The sequence below is a fragment of the Sebastes umbrosus genome, chromosome 21, assembly GCF_015220745.1.
Source record: "Sebastes umbrosus isolate fSebUmb1 chromosome 21, fSebUmb1.pri, whole genome shotgun sequence".
Taxonomy (NCBI): Eukaryota; Metazoa; Chordata; class Actinopteri; order Perciformes; family Sebastidae; genus Sebastes; species Sebastes umbrosus.
Genome location: NC_051289.1, coordinates 13614131 through 13637953, shown reverse-complemented (window position 1 = coordinate 13637953; position 23823 = coordinate 13614131). Strand labels below are relative to the sequence as shown.

The 23823-nt window shown below is 42.9% G+C and overlaps 1 protein-coding gene across 2 annotated transcripts in view; it reads right to left on the bottom strand.

The window, feature by feature from the left end:
* The window catches only part of sema5a (sema domain, seven thrombospondin repeats (type 1 and type 1-like), transmembrane domain (TM) and short cytoplasmic domain, (semaphorin) 5A), a 135722-nt gene that overhangs the window by 11891 nt on the left and 100008 nt on the right, over nt 1–23823 (bottom strand). For both annotated transcript variants that reach the window (XR_005204950.1, XM_037756930.1), the window contains exons 16-20: nt 18375–18600; nt 4850–5059; nt 2568–2738; nt 2248–2403; nt 223–267 (exon numbers count right to left, since the gene is read on the bottom strand). Coding sequence is in view for 1 of the 2 variants with exons in the window: in XM_037756930.1 (XP_037612858.1) it covers nt 223–267; nt 2248–2403; nt 2568–2738; nt 4850–5059; nt 18375–18600 (808 nt within the window). In the remaining variant the exon portion in view is untranslated. The remainder of the gene's footprint in view (nt 1–222; nt 268–2247; nt 2404–2567; nt 2739–4849; nt 5060–18374; nt 18601–23823) is intronic.

Here is a 23823-nt window from a genome sequence, read left to right as displayed (position 1 = left end):
CGCATCTCTGACTTCCTCCAGATATCATCAGATCAGCATTTTCTTTTAATGTATCTTGGGGGTGCGCTTACTGCTGGATCTATGTGCGTTAAGCAGGATTGGAAAGCTATCTTATAGCCAAAGATACTGTAAATGTGCAATGCCAGGTGTTATCCTCCCCTCTCTCGCTCTCTTACACACACACACACACACACATATGCAGTATATATATATATAAATTACCTCCACAGCGCCTCTCCTCCTGACTGGAGCGTGCGATCGAGACTTCTAACAAAGGTGAAGAAACAGCAAAAGGCAGCAAAATTAGGGCCAAAAACCAAATACACGTGCATCCCTGTTAGCATGACAAATTGCACCCTTGAAGATTGAGTGTGGAGATGAAAGCTGCGCCCAATATGGAACAGATTATCGTAAAAACTCCACGAGCTAATCGCGGCAGTGGCACCTGGAGTGGTTTATGAAAAGTATCAGCTCTCATTAAAGGAAATGAAGTACAAGACGTATCTAATGAACCTTAATGGACTACCTTTCCCATTAAAGGGGATGGATGATAAGGTATAAAGGCAAATGGGTAATTCTATAAAGACCTGCGAAAGGTTTTCATGACTATTATATCCCTGCTAATTAATACAGAATGGTTACAAATTTATGTTTCAATCAAATGTTTATTCTAATCTCATAATTAATGATTCCTGAAGTTTAGGAACTACAGGAGCCATGAAAAACGACTTTTTCCAAAAATATACAAACAGTTTCAGTGTTCGCAGTGATTAAATGTTAATACCATAAGCATCCTTTGTTAAAGGGAGGAGTTTTAATGATCTCTGTGTAGCTCAGATCAATGCTCTAGGTGTCTCGCATTACTGGCTGTCAATAGGGAGATGCCCATCTAAGCAGATATCAATACTGAGGGTGTGTGTGTGTGAGATATGTGTGTATATTTATGTTTTAGAAGGACTTTCTGAACGTTCAGTCTTTGAGAAAGAGTTAATTTGAAAAACTGTTTAACTGACTATTCACTACACCCCTCCCCCGGACAGTGATTGAGTAATTGTAGCTTAGCAGCCGTAACCAGACACGCCACAGGCTGAAGTAAGAGCCATTCTTGGCATTCAAAGAGCTTTTAGATTTAGTTTTAGATTTTTATTTTTGCTGAAGGCTGGGTAGTCTGACTTTTTTTTGGGAGAGCAGGGCAGAGGATGGTCTTTTATTAATTTTTTCTGACTTCATAAGTCTTTTTTTTATTCCAGCCTTCCCTTGCGAGATTTATTATATCTTCAAATAGTTACATCAAAAAGGCAGCTTTCATGTGCGCCACGGGTCAAAAAGGTGTGCTTTGCATGCAGAGGATCATCCTCTGTATAGGAGTTTTATATTCCTCATCACCATCAAATAAGCAGCAACTGTCAGTTTTGAAAAATACAAGTGGATCTGTTATTAGTTATTGCTGATTGAATGTCTCTAGTAAAAATGGACAGCTTGAAAAAGTAAGGGGGTTAGAGAACGGTCATTTTCAGTGGGCAGAATCAATAAACTTGATCTCATCTTGTCTCACCAGTTCTATAAAAAAGTGTCTTATACAGTTACTGCTTGTTAACAAACAACAGAAAAGCTTTAGGACATACTGTCCACTTAACACTGCAGTTACTCATTAGGAACAAGGTTGCATTATTAAAGGGCAAATTATCACTTAAACACGGATGCTAGAAAATAGTAAAGAAAAAAAGAAAAAATGCTTGAATGACCACGTATAGAAAAAAAGCACACAGGGGCCATTTCTCTCTTTCCTTCCGACATTAAAAAAAAGTAAAACTGCTGGTGTAAGTGCTTTTTGCATGGCCCGACAAGACTCCTAGACTCATAATGAAACTAATATAGCAGCGGGGTTGTTGGAATGTGTAGGGAGACTGCCCTTAAGTGTAGCACCCGGGTTCACGCCCCCGTGTAATCACCTGCCGCTCTCGGGAGTCCTTGAGCAAGACACTAATCCCAACCGCCCTCAAAAGTGCTGCCCTGTCGCTGAACCTGACCTTCGACCTCAGACGAGTCCCTTAGAGGGATCGCTAACGTATTTCATTATCGCAGGATTCTCGGAAATGAACTGAATTGCCGCTGTGGGCATATGGTGGTGGGTGGTGCAGAATGAATGTGTGTGTGTGCTCAAAGTTGTGTGTTAAGTCATGCACGAGTGCCCAAGATATTCCTGAAGAGACGGCTGTATATGTGTGTGTGTGTGTGTGATATTACCTGGTATAAAATTGGAGTCAGGGGAGCATGGCCTGTTCTCGCTGTTGTTTCCCGTGCACTGGTTTCCAGTGGGGAACAGGACATCACAGTGACGCACACGCATCTGGGCGCCGTTGGAGTCGCAGTGGGACCACTCGGACCAGCTGGACCAGCTCTCTGGGAATGTCAATGACAGTATATCTCACAGCCTGTCCAGTATGTGTGCGCCCTCAGCTGCATTTTAGTCATGCATGAGACTAAAGAAAATAAGCAATGAAGGTGTGATGGATTGGTGGCCCAGTCAGAGCCCTAAGCTGCTTATCACTGAGGTGTGTGTGTACCTGGACAGGATTGTGTGTTGCACAGCGCCTCCTCAGTGTGCAGGCCCAGGCAGATGTCCCCTCCGTAAGCTGGCGGGGGGTTGTTGCAGGTGCGCGTCCTCATGTAGTATCCCCCTCCGCACGTCACAGAGCACTTGGACCATGAAGACCAGCATGACCAGCTGCCGTCCACTAAACCGAGGATAACAGTATCACATTGTTTATCATAATGCTAAAAAAACTGTATGATTATATTTGTGTAAACATTTTTCTTCTGTTATTGATGCAGGAAATAGCCATCAGTTTCTTGTTTTTCAGGAGAATATGCCGCTAAAATGTGTGCTTTCATGTTTTCTAGGATTTAGGTTCCAGGTCATTTGAAAAGACAATTTCCTCTGAACATCAAGTGATTGGAAGTCATTCCAAGCCATTTCAAACAGCGATGCGTGACGCAGAAATATGAAGCAATTTGGAGATGTGTGTGTGTGTGTGTGTTTGCTTGCTTGAGAGACTGTTTTTGAAGTGACAGGAAGTGTTCTTCATCCAGCTGTTACAGCAAACGCCTGACCCCCTCCCAAACCCCGAACTCTCCTCTGATTAATAAAGATAAATGAAGCATCACAATCCGCCGTTGTTGTTCCTCCCTTGATGTGGTGCCAAGTGGCAACTGTGTGAAAATTCACGACGGCACCAACACACAAAAGAAGACATATAAATAGATGAAAAGAAGAAGAGAAGGAGATGTGGGAGGAATTAGGAAAAGAAAGGGCAATAAAATGGGGGGCAGTCTTTGGCCATGAATCACAACAGCAGGAAATATCCTTTGCCAATCCCGTCGATAAAACCTTACTTCATTGTGGCAGAGAGATATTACCTTTTCGGCACCACTTGAGAATTGCTTTTAAAGACCTGATGATGGCTGGCAGCACAGTGCAGGTAATTGAAGTTGCCGACGCTTTTTGTCATCTCGGTGTAATTTCTCTATCACAAAGCGACACATAAGTCGATTCCTGGCCCGCGATGACGGATCGTCTCATCTCGGGCGCAGACGCAAGAAAAAACACGGATTCATTTGTTTCCAAACCAGATGGATGGTAGGCATAACACCTTCTCTCTCCTTCTCCTTTACATGCTTAAACAGCACTGGATTATCCATAGGAGGATTACAATTGGTCTACCCAGCCTGCCTCAAAATAATATCTCACTTTCAGAGGGGTGCTAATTGAGTACGCATTAGTATTCATTACTACTCAGGCTGGGTTAAGTCGGTTCCTTTGGGGGACAGGAGTGCGGAGTTGTTCATCAACATACTGTAACTATGGTATTATTACAGTCAACATCCCAGAATAGGTGTACTACATGTATTAGCATAGCGATGCAGGGCAGGAAAATCAAAGCACATTCACTCGACATTTTACTCAAGGGGAACATTAGTGGCAACCATACCAGGCAGAGCCTTCCTGAACAAAGCAATTGCGATGCTCTCAGATCCAAAGTCTTCATCTGAGCTCGCAGCTGATAACAGCTTTACCCTGTTAGTGCTCAAGCTGTTGGGAGCCGAATGGCACACACTTTCACGGGATGAATTAACAGGGTGTAAAAATAGTATCGATGGCCGCGTGCTCTCTTGCTTGGTTACGGTGTGGCAGCAGTTATGAAGACAGATCGCGGCTGCTGACGATGACGCACAGATCTAGGGTTTATAGTGAGATACCGAAGCCCTACTCCAGGGGGCTTGATTAATAATCATCTGAGACAACATTCCTGCTTGTCTGCTCGGCACCCATGCTGGATACCAGGTGCGCTTTATGCCAAACTAAGCACTGGATTTCCATTTAGACAGCTTACTTCCCTCGTCAGACAGAGTATTCTTTTAATTAGAAAGCTTCCTCTCTCAGTCTTCCGCTGGAGGAGTGTTGAAAATGCATTGTCTCAGGGCTTTTCACAACAGAATAAGGCCTCCCATAGCTGGCAGCATAATTACCCTGCAATGTAATTACATACTGGATCGCCGCAGGGATCGTCTCTTCGATTCCTGGTGTAAATTGGGGTCTTCGTCATACCTCTTATCTGCATCTGATTTCTTTTGTTTGTTCCTGATGTTTTGAAGTCATTGTGTCACTGTAATTCTTTATCCATTAATCAAGGATAAACATAGCTTGCGTATGGTGTGGTGTGTATTTATCTGTGAGAGCTGGCTATGTAATTGACTTCTGGTCTTGTCCTCTGTTTGGTTTGTGTACAGTATGTGTCTTTGCATCTACAACTGGTTCGTAACATGTATATGTGTGTGCATTTCCTACCTGGACAAGGGGTGATGTTACACTCCTGATACTCCTGTGGCGGCCCCAGGCAGGTCTGACCTCCGTGCTTGGGTTCTGGGTTACTGCAGGTCCTCTTTCGGCTGCGGATCCCCCGGCTGCAGTCTCTGCTGCACTGGGACCAGGAGCTCCAGGACGACCAGCCACCGTTCACCGTGTGGCCTGAGATCCTCCCGAGGCGAAGCACCTCTCCTGTTGGGAATAGAGTGGGGGCAACATAAAAAAATGACTTCTACTGGATGTCACACCTGTGCCAGCTTTTCTCTGCAGTAAGACAACATTTCCTATAAAACTATTCCCTATAGTAGCGGATGATCCTCCATTCCTGGCATCTCTGTGTACATTCGTTTTGAAGAGCGAGAACAGGGCAGAGAGTCAATAGCAGCTCTTGATAACAGTTACTCTAAAGCTTTTAGAGATACTCCAAAAGCTTTAACTTGATTTGTGCTAAAAGAGCAGAGCCCACGGCATGTTTTGTGTTGTTGTGAAGTTGTTTTGTGCTGTAAAGCGATTCAACAGATTTAATTAAAAATCAACCGGTGGAACACCATGTGCATAGAGTGTCGAGGCTCAAAGGCTCTGTCAATCTGAAGTTCTGCCTGTTTACTAAATCATATCTGAAGTCATACCGATGTCTTAGGCAGATAGAAACACAAAGGAAAAATCATTTATTCAATAATATTTTTTAGTAGTCATGGTAGTGGCATGGCTTTGGTGATCGGTCGGTCTGTCCACCGCTTGGTTCCCTGTAAAATTCAGAATCAACTTTAAGATCTTGCTTATTACATATAAGGCACTGCATGACCTCGCCCCCAGTTACATTTCTGATCTCTTAGTTCCATATTTGACCTGTCGAACACTTCAATCCTCTAATCTCGGCCTTTTATCCATCCCCCGCTCAAACTGCAAAACAAAAGGTGATCGTACCTTTTCTGTCTTAGCCCCAACTCTCTGGAATCACCTCCCCCCAATCTATTAGAGCTGCTGAATCTCTGGACTGTTTTAAGCGGCTTCTAAAAAAACATCTTTATAGGCAAGCCTTTCTATAGGCCTCATACACATGTGTGTTTGTCTGTTTTTGTTTGATCTGTTTCTCATTGTTTCTCTGTTTCATATTGTAATTTTTCCTTTTTTTCATCATTGTTTGATGTTTCATTTGTGTGTGAAGCACTTTGTAACGGTGTGTTTTTAAAGGTGCTATATAAATACAGCTTTACTTACTTACTTACTTACTTTGATCCAGACTGAAATATTTCAGAAACTATTGGATGGATTGGATTGAATTGAATTTTGCACCGACATTCAGTTCTCCCCAAGAGGATGAAGCCTAACGACTTTCCTCTAGCGCCACCATGAGATTCACATTTGTGGTTTTGAGTCAACTCTCTCAACAACTATTGGATGGATTCCCTCAGGATTAACTGTAATAACCTTAACTTTTCATTAAGTGCCATCATCAGGTCAAAGTTTCAATTTGTCCAATTCTTTGGTTTATGACCAAATACCTGTAAAATGCCATTCCCATTAACCAAAACTGTACTTTGTGTTTAGGCTACAGTAAGTAGCAAATGTTGGCATGATGGTGCCATGTACATGCTAAACATCAATATATTAGCATTGTCACTATGAGCATGTTAGCATGCTGATGTTAGCACTCTTAGTCTTCTTTGTGTACTCTTACTTTTTCAAATAACATTATTGATAAAAAAATAAAAAGTAATTATATTCTACTATATTTTTTATTTGAAATAAATAAATAAATTACTAGTAGAAGGGGTGCAAAAAAATAATGGAAAATATCGAATATTGCGATACTATATTTTGTGATACTGTATCAATTTTTAATTAATTGTTTACATGCAAAGAATAGTTTAGTCAATACTTTATTTAATTTGCAAAGATATGCACCCTGTCAGTGTATGTGCCCTCTCAAAGTAGTGCTATGATGTTGGATAATAGAGGGACTGTGATAAATGCAAATGCAGATCCCACTGTTCTAATTGCATAAAAAGTAAACTTTTTTTACTCAGATGTTATGCATATGGTGGTGTGCTCTTTATACTATAACAGTTTTCCTAAAATTTGATTAAAAAAACTGCAACATATATCCTTACTTACTGTATCGCTATATATCGCAATATATTGAATAGTAACCCCTGTATCATGATACGTATCGTATCGGCAGATTCTTGCCAATACACAGCCCTAACTAGTAGTACTATTGAATGAGAATGGAGGAGAAGATAGATAAATCCAGTACATATACAGATAGACAGATACCACAGTGATTGTGTCAGAAATCAGCTGTGCAGATGTAATCCATCATCAAATCCTTCACGGACCTCTTATCAGTCTCTAAAGATGGATTCAGAGAGAGCAGAGTGTGTCCTGTCAACACGCGAACGCTCCCCCTCATCAAACAACATCAGCTGACTAATCTGTGTACACTCGTCTGGAATGAGTCGAATAGAGGATTCCTAATGAAATATGAAACCGTCATTTCTATTAAACTATAATTACTGCATGCATTAATCAGCGCGTTGTGGAGATGAGCAGAATGAGCGGAGGAGAGAGAGAGAGCGAGAGAGAGAAAGAAAGGCTTCTGGCCTTTTTGAATGAAACGAGTGAACTCATCTGTGCGAGTGAATGATAATCACCTCCGATGAAATTACAGTCACTCTGATGGTTCACTCATTCAACAAACTGGACTGTTATCTACTTTTTTTCAGATAGCAGTGGAAGTCTTCATTTGGTATCTGCTTCTGCACTCTGTCTCTTTCTGTCTGTATCTCTTTGCCTTTAAAGGAAAGACGGGATATTGTGTTGTTGAGACAGACGGCACAATCACAACTGGATCCTGAGTCTCGACCACGCCACAGCAACCTTCCATTTTATCTGCTTCTATAATCTCTGGATTTATTTTCTTGTTATATCACTATCTCATCTATTATGCTGACAGCCTCCCTTTATCCTTCTCTTCCTCGCTGTCTATCTTTCCCATTAACCTTCTCTCGCTTTTTGTCTCGCTCCCCCCCCACACCCATCTCTGTCCTCCAACCTGGCCTCGTTGTTTTGTCAGCGTGCTCTTTTCACTGACAGTTAGCGTGGCGCGGCTGCTTTGTATTCTCAGGGAGAGGACAGAGTGTTTACCTAGCCCAAATCCTCGACCTCTTCATAACTACGGCCGACCTTGGTGGTGCACAGGCCGGCTCACCTCAGCATCAAGCTGCCGTGAGCGTTGACAAGCCCGTCGAGGCTGCCGCTCTTTATTGATTCTGAGCAGAGGCAGTGGCACGGACAGTCCCCTCTCTGCCACTTTGACCTGTAGTCTTTATCAAGCCCTCTGTAGAGACCGGACTGCTGCTCTGCTCTATGGAGCGCTTCATAATCATCCCTCTCATACATGCAAACATACACATTGCAAGACACACACACTTCCATGCACACACCAATACAGGTACAAACACTTTTGCCCACTTTGCTTGCTCAAGCTTTGGCCACTAGTGTGCTGTTAATGCTACTTCACAGGGACTGCCCTCCCGTCGCCAAAAACAAACAGCGTGGCGCCCTCCCTCTCAAACAGGCAGTGACTCTGGATCTATCGATCTGCACAAGAAACCATACACAGCCGGAGAGAATTAATCCTCGCTCTCCAGACGAGCTGGGCCGAGCCAAAACTAAGAAGGACACAGCGCAACATCCAATAGTCCCCGCTGCAAAGAAACTAGGACATGAAAAGAGTCCCCTCCTCCCTCTCATGCCTCACTCAACCTCACACCCTGCTCAAAGGCAAAATACACTGTAAACAAACGTATGAACTTCTGTGTGTGAATATAGACGTATGGTGTGTGGGAAAAAGAGGGACTCTGTGAGGCCACACCGATACGCAACGCTGTGCAATCTAATGTACACTATAGGCAACTGTAAAGGCACTCAAACAGTGAGAAAGAAGGAAGTTAGAAAGAGAGAGACGGAGGCAGAGATGGAGACGAGATGACATCTGCAAACCGGAGAGACAACTCCGCTTTAACACAGACAGATGTGAGAGACGGAGAGGTGGAAAAATCGCTAACCTTCAGCGGCGAAGAGATGTGTGAACAAAGTTTTATCAACATCAGAGTAGCGCTGGACCACACCGAGAGAGAAAAAGTGCTTCTTCCAGCCTGTCCTAGATTCAAAACTGCACATTTACCTCCCATTACTCTTCCTCCCTCCTCCTTCGCCCCATCAGATCAGCTGCGAATATGTGTGTTTGTACATATACACTCCGTATTTATATCTTAAAAAATGTATGGCTGATTTTTGCATACGTCGTGCCCTGGTTTCTACTCGCTTACAGTGGCACAATATATGACAGTGCTCCCTGGGCTGACCTGAGGTCTGCCAAGCGATGGTCGACCCAGAAACTCTCCAGAGGGCTATTCTCTTGGAAGAGCTAATTAAAAGTTTGTAAGGGCGCAATTAAACCCCCAACACTGCAGAGGGATCAGTGTACATATAGAGAAACGCACATGCAAACCTCATATGAGAACAGGGAGTAACTGAAGGTTATGTGATGTGTCATTAAGTCACTCGAGGTGAGGCTTGTGAGTGTGACACGTTTTTTAAAAGGAGGATTAAAGACCCGACCTGCACCTTCAGACCGCGGTGTCCTCTGCTGAAACATTATTCCCCACGTACAGGTTTGATTGCAGAGATTTATTGGACTGAAGGGGGTTTTATTCGCCGTCCGTCTGTAATGTTTGAGCTTCCAGGACTGAAAGCACAATATTATATCTACTACGAGCATGAAGTAGCTGAGTTACTGTGTGGAGTTTGCAGGGTTTACTGTTAAAAAAAGGATCTGCAGCAGGTTAAACTCCAGTTCTCCAGCTCACGTACTGTTTCCATCAATGCCACCGTACGACATCCAAAGTTTCATTCAGCTGCCAAACAGCAACCTTTCAATGCCACAAAACATCCAATCTCACGTTATTGTTTTCACATCTGCTGAGTTTGATTTCCTGACAATGTAATTCAGCATCGCGTGATATAATTTTCGGCTCCTGACTGACAATTTGCCCTTGAATGTGCCACCAAGGAGAGCATTGAAAACGGTCCCCACCGCTCCAAACTGTGACAAATAATAAAACAACGTTGACAAGAAAATGAAGGCAACTAAATGCTTACTGTGACGGATCACCTTCCACATGCAGGTTTCAAGTTGCCACAGGCTGATTTTTTCACTAAAGTGAAAATAAATGAACTGAAACCAGAAACCGGTTGGAAGGTGGGAATCAGCCTAAAGTGTTACGGTATGTTTAAGAAAATTATTGTAATGCAAAACCCATTTACACCCATTTTTCTTTGGTCAAGAACACATATTTCTCTGTGCAATTCCTCAGTATAAATTGGCTGTCGCTGTTTAAGTGAGCAAATATCAAGAGGGGAAATTCAAGACCAGCTTGTCTTCAGGTGACAAAATACCTGCTTCTGCTGGCTGTGGTGGTGGGCTTCAATTGTGCATTTGTAGTTATTGTATTGTAGGTGCTTTCAAAAGAATGAAGCAACTCCAACAACTCTGATATCAGCACAAACAGCACACATAGGATCGATTTCTTTTTTTCTATTAAAGGAAACTTGCTTCCATCAAAGAAACAGTCCTTTTCTTCTCCCTGGCAATTCTAAGTACCACAGCACTACTGCTCTCCGCTCTGAGGCAGCATCCAGTCTGATTGGTCAAAAAAACGCAACAAAGCGTAAAGTGAACCAATGTCAGAGAAGACAGGCGAAGACAAGCTCATGACTAAGTCAGAATGTGTGAGACCAGAAACATTTCTTGGGTGTTGTTGATCTGTCAACGCTTGATGTTTTTTAAGAGCTCAGAGTGATAATCTCATGCAGGCACGTTGAGCAACGAGTGGCTTCCTGCCAACAAAGTCGATTCTCGCCTACGCTCGTTTGCTAATTTGTTGACTCTCTGTCACCAAAATCCGTGCCACTCTACGAGGGCCACGTTGAGGGCAAATGTGAAACCGGGATTGTGTCATTGGCACTCCAATGGTACCCTGCAAATTTGGTGTCAAGGATAATTGCAATAAGGTTGTGAACTCCATCTGACTGTAATCTGGGAGCGGGCGTGGGTTACGTACTTAACTGAAGCATAACAGACCGAGTGAGACCATATAGGGAGAGATCCTGTTAATAGTAAGAGCTACTCTATTATAAGAGATGCAGAAATATCACAATTAAGCCATTCAACATCGTAGAGCCTGGATGGGGATGAGCGATTGGGCAGGAGAGACAGAATAGAAGAGAAAGACTGAACTAATTTGACCTACTGTATTTCATTCATTGCAATATAATCAAAGTGCAAACGCACATATTGTATGATTATTGTGTACATTGTTTTTCAAAATAAAGCCACATCCTTGCACATACCTATTATTAATGAATATGACTGTATTGGCAAGAATCTGGCAATACAATACGTATAATGATATAGGGGTTACGATTCAATATATCCCGATATATTGCGATACTGTTAGCAAGGTTATATTGCAAATTTTTAAATCGACTGGTCAATCATGGCATTATGGGGTCTGTAATTTCTGTATAACAGACCATTGCTATGTGTAACAGACCGTTGCTATGGGTGCAGTTCAGATGTCGGGCTCTGGTCACAAATCATATTATCCATATACTCGATATTTTTATATATTTTCTTACACCCCTATTAATGAAGAGTTGGCAGAGGTTCGACAAGGAGGATGTTTTCTTTTTTTCTTATAAGCCTGTGATTCTTTCTTGCAGACTTACTATTACGCAACCTGCCAACATCTCCCTTTTTGCAAGATTCAACTGAAAGCTTCCATTTTCCGCCTACTGGCTTCACTCCACCTCGGCCGTCACCAGCGTCTAGACTCCAGGGGAATTGTGTCCTATCTTCTAACTTCATCACCAAAGTCTCTTTCTCAATAAATATTTACACATAATGAATCTCTCCTTATTGAAACACATACCTCAGGGACCAGACATGTGTTGTATAACTCAACTGTGAGTTCACTTATTAGCTCAACTTAGTTCTGTTTCTTCCTTGATAAACAGAGAGAAGTCTGCAGCACTGACTGCAGGGAGAGAGAGCGGGACAGAGAAACAGAAAGACAATAAGGATGCTGGAATGGTTGTCATCCGTCAGAGGCGTCCCTCAGCACTGTCCTGTGTCTACTCAGTGTCTGCTCATGACATCCGTGCAGGAGAAACTAATCTGTCGCCCATGAGAAGGCCCTGGCCTTGATACCACATCAGCTGAAGTGAAACACATCAAGCTGCTGACACTCCACCGTTTCTCCTAGGGAAAAAAGATGAAGCCATCACTCACCGACACAAGCAAGGCAAAATTACAAACTCGCAGCCTTTCCTTACAGAAATGTCTTTCATCTTTCCAGTGCTTTCTTTTCCCTTAGTGTGTCTGCTTCTGTCTCTCTGAGATGCAAATGGAAGAATAAAACTGGAATGAATGCACGATTGCAAAGCCCTTTTTAAGCTTGATATTACTGCTGCTGCACTACAAAACTAGCGTGACTGAACGTTCAACTCATTATGTAGAGATATTGATTAAATCAGGCAGGCATATCTGTTTCATAGACATATGGCTTCACAGGAATCATCATTTAAATTGTCGTTTTTTTGCGCTGGGCTGGCCTATGGCAGCAGACAGAGTGACTAATAACTGAGAAGTCTTTAGTTGGAGGCTGACTAATGATGGACAGGTAGTTGGTTTCTACCCTGGCAACAGTGTGAGGGTGAACTCCAGCTGTCAACGATTTTTTAATCTAACTATAAAGCAAGGAATATCTGTGTGTCTGCATGTGTGCATGTGTGTGTGTCCTTCGCATATCTCGCAAACCGTTTATCCAACCCACTTCACATTTGGCGGGTGTATTGCCGGGGACACAAGGACGTGCAGTGTCGAAGTTGGTGAAATTTTGACACGTACAATATAATAAACTTTGAATAAACCAGTGAATGGCGCTTTGTGCAGCAGCGGGGCTTCAGGGCTCTGCCAACTGAGTCGAGCATGTGGTCCGCAGCGGGCCTTTACATGCCACGGCTCATTGACTGCTGTTCACTTTTGCTGCTGGATGCTGGATATACTGACGTTACAACCAAAATCTTCTTCACTTCCCTGGAGTCAACGCGTGAAGAGTGGTTCTCAAGAATGCTGCAAGCAGCACTTCTGGGGGCCAAGCAATGGGACAGCCGAATAGACTGTTGTCAGGCCACTAAATAGCCGTTATCATTCGCTATTAGCACCATAGATGTGGATCAATAGGGGCCTACTAAACCCAATTTTCGATTTTATCATCTATACATATGACAGCGTGAAACTCCAATGGGATGGAGGTCAGGGCGATGGAGGGGACAAAACACAATTTTTTTTCGCAAACCTAACCAAGTGTTTTGTTGCCTAGACCTAAAGAAGCCTTTTTGTTTGTGTTCAAAACGTAACGTTTCATGCAGTTTTACAACGTGTTAGAACGCGTTGCTTTTACGTTTCGCTTTCACTTTTATAACGTAGTAGGCATAATAGGCCCTTATGACCCACATCTATGGTGCTTATAGCAATGGCCTGATAACAGTCGAATCCGGTGCAGCAATCGGCCCGCTCCGAACAAGCATCCCCCGACAACGCTGCAGCAATACAAGGAGCCAAGCAATCAGCACGTTCCAAAAGGGCACACTCTCCGAACAATAATTCTGCAGAGATCTCTTTGAGCAATCTATAGTGAAACACATAATGTGATCAGGGCAGTGTGCTAGATGGAGAATATGCGAAAACCCACTGCCTTGTGTAAGTCACAGAGTAATATTAATTGTCTATTAATGCATACAACACATACAGTAACATTGAGTAAAGAGAAGAGTCTTATAATGGGCAGAAAAAGGGAAAGCTGTGTTTTATAAATTGCCTGTAGAGTTTTGCTTCCAGGACGTTTCAAAACACACGTCTATACAGGCAATTATGCAAATGATCAAATGTAGTTGGTTTTTCATCCAGGCATGTGAAATGTGATAAAAAGGAAAATTGACTACAAATGCTACGAGACTAATCACTGGGCGTACAAGACAAGAGAGGTCTTTAAATCACTACAGATCTTAAGTAATTAAGTCATCGTTATCATTAAGCTACGATCACTGATACGAAACAAGTCAGTATGTTATATAAAAGCTCATTGTAATTGCTTGGTTAAATCGTATATTCATAATGTATCTCTCATAATAAAGACGGATAGAGATCTTAATATGAGAGACATCAGACACAAAGAAAAAGAGAAAGTTTCGAACCTATCTCAAACATCGATTTATTCTCTCCATTGACAGGGGGGGGGATTAATTCTCCATATCTGTGCTTCACAGGCGAAGACTTCCAGGTGTTTGTCAATAACATGTGCCGCGTCTCAGAATACAATCCAATTCGTCAAATGTCAGGTACATCTGATAGCTTTGATGCTCCGAGCTGCAAACATGGTGACATTCTGGCTGAGCAGGAGGAGATGAAGAAGATCTCAGACAACATGGCAGAGGGGGCATTTTATTGAGCAGCGGGGGAGCGACATCAACACAGACAGCAAAACAGTCTTTCAAAGTTCATGCGTCTGTTTCAGAACAAAAAGGAGGACAGTGATTTCTGTAGGGAGAGTACAAAGTCTACACCTGATTGCTTAAGATATTCGGTACTTAATCTGTTACAAATCCCAGTAATATTAATTTCTTCAACACTTTGGAGTATTGACTTGTTTGCTGTCTCAAGGCCTTTACACATTGGCAGCATGAAAGCTAATATTACGCGGGGAAAAGGCAACGTAATTTTTTACGGAACAAGGTTAATTTTCTGAACTTTCGCATCGTGAATAAAGGCATCAACAAATCAAGTTGTGCGGAACGGGTTGAGTTGCGTCTATATTCATGAAACAACAACATGGAGGCTCCCTAGTCTAAAAGAGGAAGGCAAACTTTATTACTCCTTATAACCTTGACAACTGCAGCACAGATCAGATCCACTCCTTCCATTCTTACCTTTCACAATAGACATATAATATTTGCAGGCGAGTATTTCGCATTTTCGTATTGTTTATTCGTCACGCTCCTGGTGTGTAAAGGCCTTGACATGGAGTTTAATGAAGTGTTGAAATCAATTTCTGTTCTGCGTTCGAAAGGACAGACTGCTGCTGTGGGATGCGGTAGCTTAGCACAAGTGCAGGAGGTGGATAGTCTCTACTAGAATTAGAGAAATGTGCCTCTCTACAACTCAAAAGTTGTCTTTTTTTATATATTATGTCCTTTGTTAGCTTTGCCGACATACAGTTAGTTAGCCTAGATTATAGTTGAGGATGGGGTGCTCATGTTGTCAGTCACAGGGGCGAACTGTTGTTGCTGTTGTTCTTGTTAAACCATAATGTCGTTTTCTTTTTTCCTCCCACACCGTCCCTGAGCCGCCAAACGGGGCAAAAGCGCACCGCTGTAAAGGAAAGGGGTGTGCTGGATTTATAACATTGCGAAAAGGGGAATACAGCACAATAATATTTTCATGCCGATTATTTTGTTTTCATAATCGTTCGAAGCCAAAATCGTAATAGAAATTTGATGAATTGCACAGCCCTAGTCGATGGGACGTGTGCGTGTGGTGGATTTGGAGCGGTTTAAAGGCGCCTTACACGAAGCTGGGCTGAGTAATTAAAGTAATTACCTTTACTTTTGAGCATTTAGTAAAGTAATGTAATTACTTGACAAAGAGTAATCTGTAATGAGTAATTGATTACAAGTAACTTGCCCTGCACTGCTGACACTTTTATAAAGGCTCTCGCAGGAAAAGCCCAGGTTCTGTGTGGAGCTCTAATCGAAACTAAGCCGCCTGATGCAAATAGTAAATCTTTATCGGGTGACACACCATTCCTTTTGGGTTCTCATCATCTCGGAGGGATCTCGGCGTCCTTTGCCCCAGTTGTGGACATCAATACACACCACCGCCGTGGCGGTAATTATCCTGCAATGGCCTCCTGCTTAAAGTAAAGTTAACTGCTGTTCCCGGGGCACGGGTCTATGAGAGGTGGACGGTGGGAGGAGGACAAATTGGAAAAACGTCATGCACACACACAAACAGATGCACATATCCATACACCCACAAAACATGCACAATACTCCACCCCCAAACACACGCACACATAGACACACCAGCACTCTCCAGATGGATTTGATAATGGTTGAAATGAAGAAGTGGATCACTGGAGTCCAATCCTCTTTTTTCGACAGTTACGACCCAAAACACCTCCAAAAAGTGATTCATATTGAAGTATTTAGATGAACAATCAACGTGGGATAAGAGGAGAGCAGCACACAGAGGCCACGCCGTACACTATAACTAGAGCGAAACAGCTTTTTTTGTTGTTTGTTTTTTAAAGGAAGATGAAATTGTTTCATATTCTACGTTGAAGTGTTTCCCCTCAAACGTACAAAATATAAATTTATTATATGAAATTCAAAAAGTGAAAACATTTTGGATTTCGTATAAAATCACTGTTTTATTCACACGGCCGTGCTTTGAGGCGATGTAGTGTGACCAGTCTGCAGTGATCGATGGCAATATACTGCATATAGGTGGAATATGAAGTGCAATAGCATCATGACTAATCACTGCTGTTGATCATCTTTGGTACTAATGAAGTTTGTATCCATTAAACCTGCAGAAACGTTTTTGGCATCATTGGGCAAAAAATCCATAATAACCTTTCAGCATATTGTAATTCAAGCGTTCTGAGAGATAACTAGACTTCTGCACCTCCTCATGGCTCTGTTTTCAGGGTTTAAAAAAATCTAGCCCATGACGGGAGACTTTGGCCAATCACAGGTCATTTCAGAGAGCGAGAGAGCGTTCCTATTGGCTGTTCATGCAACGGAGGCAGCTGTCAATCACTCGTGAACCCCGATCAAAAAGTCAAACTAGGCAGCTAGACTAGACTACTAGACTGATATAGTGACCGTTTTATAAAAAAAACGTTTTAAATCATTTTTGCTCCATTTCTACCCTCTACAGCTTTAACAGAGAAATTATAACCTCCAATCCAAAAAAAGGGTCTAAAGGTAACCTGCAGCACTATATAATTTGCACCTGAATAAAGTGAGTTAACAGCGTCTTCCATTTTACCTTGTGAAAAACAACATTCATGTTTATAACACCGGTTGTTGGAGGGATTTGACGCTCGCACTGCGCAGCTCCTACATCACCATCTGTCTGCTGTAGCCTATGGGCTGCTTACATCCTCCGGCACAGCCCTGACTCGCTGCCAGAAGTGACTGCTGAACGTTCAACCTCCGCTTTTCAATTGGTGTAATTAACACTAAAACTAATCTGATGCCAGGCTTTCTGGTGACAACCTCTAATGAAACACGTTGTGTCTGTTACTTCCCTCCCGCTAATCAGAAACAAGACAGACCTATTAAAGCTCAGGTCTTTGTTCACTCGTGGATGTGAGGCTGTCACTCCTTTTACAGTCTTCAAGTCAGGTTTCCTCTGTTTCTGCCGGCGCTTATTAAAAAAAAAAAACCCTTCAGGAACGTTTAAGCGTCGGCTTCAAAGTGTGAGGAGAACGACTTGTACCAGCGACAGCACCGGAGGAACGACGGAGATTAATAATCAGAAATGAGGAAGAGATCAAAAGAGAGAAAACCCCACTGATATTGCACATTAGGGCTATCCTCTGTGATTATCGCAGCATGTGGCGTGTGAGAGGCGTCGCAACAGACCACCCAGAGACATAGAGGAAGTCAAAGACGCTGCATCAGAGCCAGGTGCAGACTCTAAAGCCTTAAAAAAAATCTGCTTTTCCCTCTGAAGCAAAGAGCCATAAACAAACTCTAACTGCTGCATGTGAAGCCTCTTTGCTTTGGTGTGGTGCCACCCCGCCTCTCTGCCCTCTAATATGGATCCTTCCACTTGACAACATAAACAACTTGTCAATTAGCAACCGGCTTGTACAAACGTTTACAGCGTTTAATTCACCAGGGGTGTGGCTGACTGAGACTGTGTGGTACACCGACCCAGGCAGGAGGGAATAGCTGGGATGATGGATAAATTGTGTGTGTTTGTGCTTCTTTGCGAGACTATAATTGCATCTGCGTTTATGAGTGTGAAAGAGAGCTAAAATTAGTTGTGAACTTGCTGATCGGCTTTGCGGATTGGAAGTTCATTAACATGTCTGACGCTTTGATCCTCTGATAAAGTCCATAAACGCGAGAGCTGATTAAGATAGCGCTCGTTCAACTTTTTGCAGGACAGAGAGGGGGGAAAGTTTGACAGGGAAAGAAAGATCTAATGAACAACAGACAGAAAGAAGGAATGGCCCGAGGCGGGGAGGCCAATAACTAGCCTGCAGAGACACAGAAAGCCAGTTGGAGTGAGATAACAGAAACATCCAGAGGCTGAGATAGCTGGATGGAGACCATCTGTCTCCTGCACTCTTGCACTCACCGTCAGTGGAGCAGCCGGTGGATCCGTCGCTGGAGCAGTAGCGCATCTCGATCCTCTGCCGGCCCACCTCCAGCAGGCTTGGATCCGGGATTCGAGCTTTGCAGGTGTAGCGGAAGCGCTGCTCGTAGTGCCCGCCGTTGTCGGAGATGTTGACGGGCGTCCAGGGGGTCCAGGGCGTCGTCTTCTTCAGGTCGGGACACGGCAGGGTGTTGCACGACTGGTACTCCTGCAAATCACAGAGACGGACAACATTTAGCTGCAATTAACTGTTATTTCAGCAAATTAGACAGGATAGCGTTATCAGTCGCTATAAGCCCCATAGATGTGGGTCAATAGGGGCCTACTACACCCACTAGTAGGTTTTATCATCTATTCACATGGTAGATCACCGAAAGAAGGTATGGAAAAAGATGACAGCGACCGTAGTAATTATGACAGAAGCATAAGAGGAAGTCAGGTGCTATAGTATAGACAGAGTGAAACTCCATAAGGGGTGGAGGTCAGGGACAACACATCACGACTTTGTATCCTGTGTGAAACCAACAATGTGTAGTTGTGTTTGTAGTTATTTTAACCCCAAAGATGTTTTTCCCTAAACTTAAAGGGACCATTTGTAACTTTCAGAAATGCTTGTTAACAGCGCCATCTGTGTCCGTGAAATCAACGAAAGTCAGCGTCGGGCTCATGCTTGCTCGCTCTAAATATACCTGAACGAGCATCGCTCAAAACAGTGAGGCGACACACGTCAGCTAAAACCACAATATCACTCTATATTTAACCTGCTTGGCAGTAATGTTAGCTGACCAGACGAAGGTCTCTCCATGAACATGATTTAGATCTGATCCAAGTGTTGGCTTTTCCTGCCTCAGCGCAGGCTGAGGTAGTGGGGCTCTGCAGTGTGTCTCCCTGCTCTCTCCGCCCGCAGCCGGAGAGAGCAGGGAGACACCGGCACCCGGTCAGTAACGAGACTACAACGTGTCTCTCTGCGGAGCCCCGTCACTTCACAAGACACGGGAAACCTCTGTTGGTCTGGAGGAGCTGCAGCATTTCTTTCTGCCCAAACGTCCACTGTACATTCACTAGATATTCTCAGAGCTAAACTAACTCTTCTGCAGTGTGGAGTGAGCGAGAACGCGTGCGCTGTCTGAGTAAAGGCGAGCAGGCAGAGGAGGAGAGGCAGCGGCCACACGCGAACGCGCATATGCGAGCGCGCATGTGTCCCGACCCGGTACATTTATACGCTTAAAAAGTTACAAACAGTCCATTTAACTTTTTTTTTTTTTTTTTTTACCTAAACACGTTGTAGTTTTGTTGCCTAAACTTAAAGAAGCCTATTTGTTTGTGTTTAAAACATGACATTTCATTCAGTTTTACAACATGTTAGAACATAGCCCCTATTGACCCACATCTATGGTGCTTATAGCGACTGATAACTCCTATTTAATGGCCCGATAACAGTCAGCAGTTATTTCATGGAAAGCACGTTCGCAGGCAGGTGAATTTGCCCGCGTAGGAAGAGATAATCGCAAATCATTAAAGCAATAATTAAACATGACAAGCTCAGACAGAAATATGTGGTGTATTTCCCAAGCATAATAATGGACAGGACAATGGCTTTTTGAAATTCTCAGCAGTGACTAATATGAAATTAAACAGCGTGTTTTATGAGGAAATAAACAGCCTTTTCAAAGCTTTCATCACCATCATTCATCCTTGAAAGCCTCTTGATTCCAGTTCTGGCTGGTTTACCGTACTGTATGCTGCAACTCGTCCCCCCAAAACAGCCCTTTACAAGCCAACCAAGCGATGTTCGCCTGGCCCCCAACATACCTGTCATTCTGCCTGCACGCACTGACTAAGGATACATTCCCCTTAGTCCACTTGCTGAACATGGCAAGAGGCAAACAAGCCAGGCAGAAAAGGTCATTCGTCAAGTTTAATTCATAAGCAAGGGGAAAGGATGGAGGAGAGAAGGAGGGGTGATAGAGAAGGAGCCAAAAGAAGGCAAATAATGGCAACCCTTTCTCCCCTCTGCATCTGGCTTTGAGAGCTGAGGCCAATAAAAATGAAAAACACAGCACTGCCGCTCCAACATTATGATGTGTGAGTCTCATTCAGAGGTGCCATAAGTATATATCTTGCCTCTCCCAACCAACTTCTATTTGGACCAGTAGCTGAAAAAAATCTGTGGTGCTATATGTGATGATATGATTCAAGAAGATAATAGGTGGGTAATAGGCAGTCCAGACCCCTTTTGTGCCCAGCTAAATAAATAAGGAGGTGGATACGTCTGGAGAAAATGACACTGCAGGATAGAAGGTGAGACGGCTGCCATTTTTCCTCACTGCTTGTTTATTTATGCTGAATAGGCCTTGAGTGACTGCCAGACCTTGACAAAATAAGATAAGAGTTCCTTTCTGCAATCCGTCAGCCTGTCACATACGATCGGCTGACAGGTCAGCTGAGGAGAGGAGCGCTATACATTATACAGTACGCCTCCTCTTTTATGCCCTCCCTTGGTCTCACTCTCCATCCATCCATCTATCTTTATGTTTCTCTCGCCCTCTTTCTCACACACTGGTCATAACTCGCTTTGTGTCAGCTCTCTTTTCTGCCTCTCCTTGTTTCTTTTTCCCTCTGTGGCCTCCGCTTCATCTCTCTCTGTCTCTCCCCATCCGCCCTCGCTTCTGTCTCCTCCTCTCCCTCTCTTCCCCGGGGTACCAAGGTTAAAAACACAGGGAGGATTTAGATTCTGTTCAGGGCTCCGTGATGAATGAGGGTGTCACCTCCACCGCACTTCCTGCCTCTCTCCATCTAGCGCAGTAATCATCTCCAGACATTAATATTTAACATCATCACGCATCACAAAACCGGCCCACAATCTGTGATTATCAGCCAATAACAAAAAGGAAGCAAAAAAAAAAAAAGAGTCAACCTCAGCGTCTCGCCCGCCGCCGCCTACGGCAACAACAAAAAAATAGCAACACATGGCATGAATGGGGGGGAAAAAGGCAAATGATCTGTGGGTGTTTGTTGTGTGAGTTGTTGATGGTGGCCAAACACAGTAAATATTTAATGAGGCTTGTCTGGTAAGCGTTTCTTCCTGCACTCTCGGAGGCTTAGTGTCGATGCAGAGGGCTAAAGAGATAATTACTGGGTTTAAAGCTAAACCTCATTCAAGGTCTCCGAAGGCATCCACAACAACTGCAGCTAAAGCATATGCAGTTTACAGCAAGGTGGGCAGTGTTTATGTAACAAATATGTCGCACTGACTGAACAAATATAAAAAGCTCTGTGGCTTGTTGAGGGGACCAACCTTATAAGGGGTCCCAATTCATTATTTTTTTAGTCTATTTTTTTGTTGTGAAGTGGAAACTTTTATCTCTTCAGGCCTCTAAAATGAACTCTTTGGTTGAGCGGCTCAAAACTCATGCCACACCGAAACCACCTGATGCGAAGTGGAGATGTCCTCCATGTCACCCTTTAACATCATGGAACGTACAAATTGTCAGGTATTAGCATATCTAATTTAATAGCATTACACCTTAATTATTTATTTATGCGGAAATGAATCTGCTTCTTTCAAAGACCGTTTTTGATGAAAAATATTTCATAGTTTTTTTTTATAATTTGTTAGAATGGCCAGTTTGTTGACTTTTATTTTGAAATTTCAAAAAAGTTTATTATTATTATTATTATTATTACTACTACTACTACTACTACTACTACTAATAATAATAATAATAATGAATAGGTATTTTTTAGAAGGTTGTGTGTTTGATGACAGTATTTGCGACAATCGTCAGGTTGTAGACCTTTATTTTGAAAATCAAACAAAAGTTGAATAAAAAATAATAGGCAATTGTTAAAAGCTTGTCTGTTTGATGTAAGTATTTGTGACAATCACTAAGTTCTAGACTTTTATTTTGAAAATTAAATAAAAGTTGAACAATAATAAATAAGTATGCTTGTAGCAATGCTAATAAAGTGATTGTATAAACTTGGATGGTGAGAGTATGACGTAATGCCATGAAGATATGGTGGCGGTCCTCAGTATCACCTGGGGGTCCATGATATGAAAAAAAATATTGTAGTCCCTGCTGTGGACTATTTCATCCAATAACAAATGGTGAAGGACAGTGGACAGCTTATTGTCTTTTCCTGCAATAAAAGAGCCTTGTTATAGTGGGTGCGCACGTGAATACAAAATACTGGCATAATAACAAAAACAAAAACAGTCCCCCTGCTTTTTTGAGCGGCGATTTTTATAACATGTTTTGAATAATGCATTAAAAAAATGGACCCGAGGATGTGAAATAAACATCAGTATGGCTCTGCCCCATAAAAATCCATAAACCCAACACACACATACACCCACAAGCAAATAAACTAACTCCATTAAAATGACATCCACTGAGCCAGAGCAGTGAATAGGTCATCTTAGGCATATATTACATGTCGGCCATGTAAATGTGCCTCTGAACAAAAAAACAAAGGAGCCATACTGTAATTAAACTTTGATTCACAGTTGGGCAAAAAGAAGCTGATCAAAATGAGCCATTTAAATGTTTCATCGCAGTTGATATGATGAGCAAATAAAACAAAGTAATTAAACTACAAGAAAACAACAAACAAACACAGCAAAGACTTCCTGTACTCTTCACTCTGCCACGCTCGCATTTCAATTTCAGAGAAATTAACCGAAAGCGAAAAACATGGCGGAAAGCAGTGGAATGTGACAAGTGGCATGCGGAACACAAAATTGGATTCAATTAGTCCGCTGATTTCGACTCATACCCGGGGCCCCCCCTGGCGAGAGCAGCGATATGCATTATCGGCAAATGGGGAGCAGCGATTTTATGCTGTGCAACACCTTTAACAGGCATCTGCTCAGAGATGGGCAGCACCGTAATGTGTTTCTGGCTGGAGCTCAGGAGAGCTGGGTGGTGGGAGGACGCCTGATAGCATTTTACTGCCTCACACAAACAAGCCGCCTGGTCGGTCAGTATGGAGGTGGGTTGTCGGGGCTGTTTGTGTGTGTGTGTGTGTGTGTATGTGCAAGACTGTGTGTATGAATGTGTCAAGTTGACTATAGAGTGAAAGTTTGACTTTACTGGCACCGAGTGTGTGAAGCGCGTGCATGTTTATAAGTTTATGCATGGCTGAGTTATGGATTCAGGCAGCTCCTATCTCATTCTGTCTCCATCCACAGACCTTTCTGCTTATTTTTTTAGGTGTTATAGGCTGAGGGGATACAAGTTGAGGAGGAAGAAGGGCAAAAAAGAAATAGAGAGAGTGTGTGTGTGTGTGTGTGTGAGTGTAATAATAGTGTCTGAGTGCTGGGGAAGTATAAGCCCTCAGCCTCTCTGTATTTGTATTGAAGAATGTATGAATGTGGAGTGGAGGGTGAAATACATTGTATATATTTACTTCTGTGTGTGGAGGGAAG